The sequence below is a fragment of the Micrasema longulum genome, unplaced genomic scaffold (genome assembly GCF_059751315.1).
Source record: "Micrasema longulum isolate JH-2025_06_02 unplaced genomic scaffold, ASM5975131v1 h1tg002090l, whole genome shotgun sequence".
Classification (NCBI taxonomy): Eukaryota; Metazoa; Arthropoda; class Insecta; order Trichoptera; family Brachycentridae; genus Micrasema; species Micrasema longulum.
Window position 1 is genome coordinate 132266 of NW_028279257.1, and position 6065 is coordinate 138330.

General features: G+C 36.0%; 1 protein-coding gene across 1 annotated transcript; it reads right to left on the minus strand.

Moving 5' to 3' along the window:
* Window positions 1-700: 700 nt before the first annotated feature.
* On the minus strand, window positions 701-2818 carry LOC148273069 (membrane-bound alkaline phosphatase-like). The gene is given in 4 exon segments (XM_088239196.1): window positions 701-758; window positions 1091-1415; window positions 1417-1442; window positions 2359-2818. Coding segments are annotated over 3 exon segments (582 nt in total). The 5' UTR covers window positions 2609-2818; the 3' UTR covers window positions 701-758; window positions 1091-1109.
* Window positions 2819-6065: the final 3247 nt, after the last annotated feature.

Sequence of the window (6065 nt, forward strand, 5' to 3'; positions counted from 1 at the left end):
CATCGGGAATCAAACCCGAAACTTTCCATGCGAGAATTAAGTGTCTTGACCACTACACTACGAAGGCCGCCGTGAAAGAAGTTAGTGCATTTCAATTTTTTTTAAATTTCGATTTATTTCATTATATCTTTCAAGTAGATTGTTTCACAAATTCCGATGTTTTGCGAATGTCATCTTTTGAATGAATTGACGTCACAGACGAATTTTGTGAACTTATATTCTACTAGAAGTTTAAGAATAGCAAGTTTAGGAGAGTTATGAAGGATTTGCATATAAGCAGGGATGAAAGCGTGTTTGGATAGTTCAGATAGAAAACAGGTCATTTATTATGTAAAGGACCTTGGAGAAATATGTGGCTGAGATCATCCGGCATACCACAAAATTCCAATCGCATCCGACAATAACCGCAATTAGATTTCCAGCTGACCAGACCGCCGAGCCGTATTTTTTTCAGACAAAAATTACGTTAATTTATTATTTATGAAACTAATTATTAAAATACATAAATTACGTATTGATTTTATTCCATTTTAAAGCAATCATAGAATGCTAAAATGCCATTGAACTTGCTGAAGAACAATTATACGTCTTTTCATCAAGACATGAGGCATATGCCATCATCTGTGGTATCAAGTTTTGCTCGTAACTTCCAGTGAACAGATCTGCCCAGGGTCCGTAAGCAAATACGCCAACGTCTTCACCTCCATAGGTCTCTGATGACAACAGCACTGTTCCAGAAAACAAGAAGGTGGAGTCCTCTGTTAAATAAAAGCAATTATGTCAAAATAAATTAACTGAAGCCTTTTTTAAAAGTCCATACTATATTATATTTAAAAGAAATTCAATATCTTAGTACCTCTGTTGAAAGATAAAATATACAAAACAAAGAGTGGGATAGATAATTACAATACAAAATGGGTTTATCCACCTTCAACAATATGCAGAAAATATGGGATATTTTAGCCTACAGAATCATATAAGAATCAAATAATGGGAAATTTTAGATATGAAAGTTTATATTAGACAAAAAGGTCATTGAATATATGATTTTCAAACCTGAAATATGTATGAAAAAGATAAAAATACTCACTGGCAATGAATTTGGGATCTTATGTTACATCATCATCACGTTTTATAATTCCTCCTTCTGACAATTCTTTCCTGTATCCTGGGCCATTGGCGTAACTAATTGTAAGGTATTTAAGTTTATCAGAGGCTTCATCAAGGTCTGAGACTCCTAGAATATCATTTCCTCTGCTTGGATACCCACTTTTTGTCATCGTGTGACTGTGATCTGACGTTACAACTATGAGTGTATCATCGGAGTTCGTTAAGTTTAACTCCATATGTGCATATGGAGTTTTGGCTTGCGAAAACTCGATGTTCTCATCCAATGCTAATCGTCCCCTCGTTTCCATGATGTGCATGGTCAATTCTTCCACCTAAAAATATCTAAATAATATTCAATTTCACGAAGAAATAACTTCTTTAACCTGTGGATAGTGTCACAGACTCGCGGACCACAGATCCGAGGTTTGACCTCCGCTCTACTACAACTTGATTCCCATTTTCTAAAACTGAATTATTTACAAGTCGTTGAAAATGTCCGCTAAATTCCAATATGCAATAATCAAAATAAACCAAAAGTTTCCTTCATTAATTAATTGCTTTCTTCAGATCAAAATAGTTTGGTGATTTACGCGGATGTGCTGAGACGAACCAGTTCCAAATTAGAGCTACTGTCCCCAATAAAGCAGAAATAACTAGCATATATGGGCCACATCATGCTCAAAAGCAAATATGCGCTTATGATGGGAATTATCGAGGGAAGTGCACAGGGTTGTTCTGATTGAGGAACATCTGAGACGGGAGTGAGCAGGGTTAAGGTGCTGTTCCTGTTAATGCACGACAAGGATGCCTACTCCTGAGGGACCTGGTATGGCACAAGAAGAAAGAGAATGGCTATTATTTGTACTGTTAGTATTTTTCTAATCAAAATTCCCTTTCTGCACCTAATGGTGCATAAGGAAGTGCATTGGTACACCAATCGTTGCGTTTCTTAATAATTTTGTTATACAATAGTAAAATCATCGGTCTTACGCTTCAGGAGCCAGTCCAGAGACTATAAAAATTCTAATGAAAAACACCGTTTTATATCAACATTTCATGTCAACCATGTCGGATATCGAACTCGAGACCTTTTGCGTGGTAGATAAACGTGCTGATCACTTCACAACAATGCTGACCTTGCTGATACACTAGATAACATTATGACGCCATATATGTTTTTTAAACGTACGTGATATAAATTGAAAACAATATGAAACACAGTACACCTAGCAGTGTAGTTCGATTTACCTTCGACGAACAAGAAAAATCCCTTTTCATTTTCGGACAAGGTTTTGATCGCTGCTTCAGTCATTTCAGCTAACGAAGGCTGAGTCTCACTCGCCAAAAGATTATAGTCCATGTGGCTTTTTTCGAAGAGTCCAAAAAGATAGTCAGTTTTGTTTTCCACGGCATCCTGGAGGGAATTTTTATCATCAACGTATATGTAAGAACCTGTCATGTTCTTCTCGTCTTCCTTCCACTCCAGAGTCAGGTCCATTGAGTCCACTCTCTCGCCGCCTTTATCTAAAGGAAGAAACTTACCGCGACCTCCCCCAAGAATCACCTGTAAATGAAATGCATCTATTAATCCATCTCCGGGTGGTATGAAGAATACAGTGTGTGAAATTTAACCTCAACCCTGGGCAAATGAAAAATGAATCAAATGGTGATACTTAGCCTGCCTCAAGTAATATTGGTTGGAGCAATTACTTGAGGTCTGTTAAATCTAAATGGCTTTTTTGTTGTTGTCTACATTAAGATTGTGGTGTCTTTGATTGATTGAGTTTACGATTAGTCTTGTGTGATGATAATATTTTGTGATTTTCGTTTTTCACGTATTTATTTATACTTTAACAATGTTTGTATTCTAATTTATACAGAATAATGTTATACAGAAATAAATACTGTTAATTGAATCGGCATTCACTTCGTAACACTTCATTATGAATTATTATTTTTTTAAAAATTCTTATTAGTGTCACGCAATTTTTATTCTTTTACAAGAACACTACTACAGTTTCGGGAGAGCTCTCCCCCCATCGACGGGTGATATAAAACTAATCTAGTAAACACAGAGTATTGTTCACAGTGTCATAGCATTTAAACAAATTAATAAGTCAACAAAGGCAAAGGGGTGATTATTGACTATGTTCCCCTTGCGACCCCCCTCCCTTGACTTACCCACGTAGCCCGCGTCTGTTTACTCTCTTGGCCGAGTGATGTCTTCCCACGTATTAAATCTTAGGCTTGATTATTGTAACTTCCACTTATGTTCTAAATTTTAAGAAACAAATTAAACTTAACGTCCTGTCCCTCATTGATCATGTTTTTATATCTGTACTTAAGATAGCTATCCATATATATGCTAACACTTTAGATAAGTGGAATACCCCCCTGCTCTAATGGGCCTGCCACACACTCGACGAGTGGCATGGGAAGTAGCGAGGAAAAGAGGCAGAGACGTAGTGTGGCAACATTACTCGTCATGCCGCTCGTCATGCTCCTCGTCGTGCCCATCGCTCCCTATTTTGTCGGTTTTTTGAGCGCGAGTCAAAGGGCCGGCAATATGAACGCGAGTGGGGCCACATAATCGCTCGGTCGCAGTACGCATCGAGCGCTCACACAAGACGCGCACGTCATTTTTAAATGATGTATATTTCTTTTTATGACATTTTTTTTCTATTTTTCTTTTTTTACAATACACAGAAGAGGTGAAAAAAAAGTACACATTAAAAAAGTAAAGGATAATTACATTTAAATTAAATACATAAAAATGAAATTCATATTAACTGTAAAAATAGCAAACAAAAATCCTACAAAGCCTGTTCGTGGGTATACAAGAAATGTTTATGAATTTTTGCTCCTATAATAAATAGACAAATATAATATTTTTGTGTTATATAAGAAAGAGAAAAGAAAATATTCTGTTAAAGACTATAAGGTACTTTTTTATTTTATAGTAATCAAGAAAGGAAATAAAAAATATATAAAAAACATAAAAATATTCCATTGTTCCATATTAATATACATTGATATAAATAGCTGCACTAAAAATGCATAGCGCGCACGCTGTCAGTTTCATCGTCGATTGTATAGAAAGACAAATGACAAGCGCGGAACGTCGCAATTTGGGCGGAGAGGGCAACATCGCGCGAGAGGGCGGCAGCGCGAGGGGCACGGGCATGAGCAGCGCAAGGAGCATAGTGTGGCGGGGCTATAAGTTTCACGGATTAATTGGTTTATTTTTTGTTTAAATTTTATGACATTGTGAACAGTATTTTATTTATTTATTATTTTGTTTATTCAAAAAAAAACAGCAAACAGAAAAATATACACAACATTATAAAAAAACAAAAAATAAAGCCATATCATTTTTCCACACAAATACAATTACAAAAATCCAGTTCAGTTTATTAATTCATAGAAGTTCATGTGTGCGAGTTTCTTGTGTGAGGATGCGTGTGTATACTGTGTTTACTACAATAACAACAAACCAACACGCCGTTTCCGTGTAGGAATAGGTGGAGAGGATAGAACGCCATACCACTCTATCTTTGCACACAGACCTCGCTTCCTCTACATTCATACATCTTCTAATGCGCGCACGCCGATTATTCCTACTTTTGACAAGTCCATCTTCAAGTATCTGATGGACTTGATCGTGTCATATCTTTCTCGGTCTTCCTCGTTTTCTGCATCAATCAACATTCGCATCGTAGATCCTTTCAGCAGTTCTTTCGCTCTCCATTCGCTCTGCTTGTCGAAACCAACGCAGCACCGTTTTCTTGATTCTGTCGATAATGCATATCTCAGCCTTACACAGTTCACGGATCTCGACATTTGTGCACCTATCATACATCGTTTTACGACACATTCGCCTGAGGGATCGCATTACGACAGCATTCAACCTACTTTCATCATCATTTTTCCAATTCCATACTTCGCTCGCATACATTATAATTGGCACTAGAACTCCATTGTGAACTGCTAGTTTAGCCTCCTGCGATAAACATTTGTTTGCCAAACTAGATTTCTGTGCACCGTTCACCCTGTTCCCGGCACTCACCCTCCTTTCAAAATCTTTCTCGGTCTTTCCATCCCTAGTAAACATACTTCCCAGATACACAAATTCTTCTACCTGATTTGGAGTATCTCCGTTCATCTCACATTTAGTTATATTTTCATCCCTTTCAAAAACCATCACTTGAGATTTATCAACATTCATAAACGAATATCAGTTTTATATCACCCGTCGATGGGAGGAGAGCTCTCCCGAAACTGAAGTAGTGTTCTTGTAAAATAATAAAAATTGTGTGACACTAATAACAAAGTTTTATTTTCATAATAATTTAGTATTTTCAATCATTATCATCATTAACTTTGTTACTCAGAAATTAGATAAAGTAATATCTATTAAAATAAAAATGCTGATCTTCGAAAAATCCGATAAAACTCTCAGGATCCAAAGATTATAAATTTCTTACTGTGTGCAATTATTGTAACTGAAACTTTAAATTCACGACAGCAATAATTGATTTAAAAATTTATATGGTAAGTAAAATAATTAAGATCGACAGATATTTCAACAAAGATGATAATCCCTCCGAGGAGGTATTAACAGAATAAACAAATTACCTGGTCTGTCATATTTTGAAGACCGGCATTTTAATATTTATTTTTTTCCTTTAGTTACTAAAGATTACATTTTTTTATGCAACCAAATATTTACAATTATTTAAATATGCACTACATACAAATTTATACATCTACATTATTACAATATTTTTTTGTGGGTCTCGTGGTCTAGTGGTCAGCGCGTTTTCCTACCATGCATGAGGTCTCAAGCTCATTGTTGACATTTTTTTTTTAAATTTCAACAGTTGTTTTCAAATTAGAATATTTCATGGTGCCTGGACTAGCATCTCATACGCTGCGATTTGTGTACCGATGCAGTG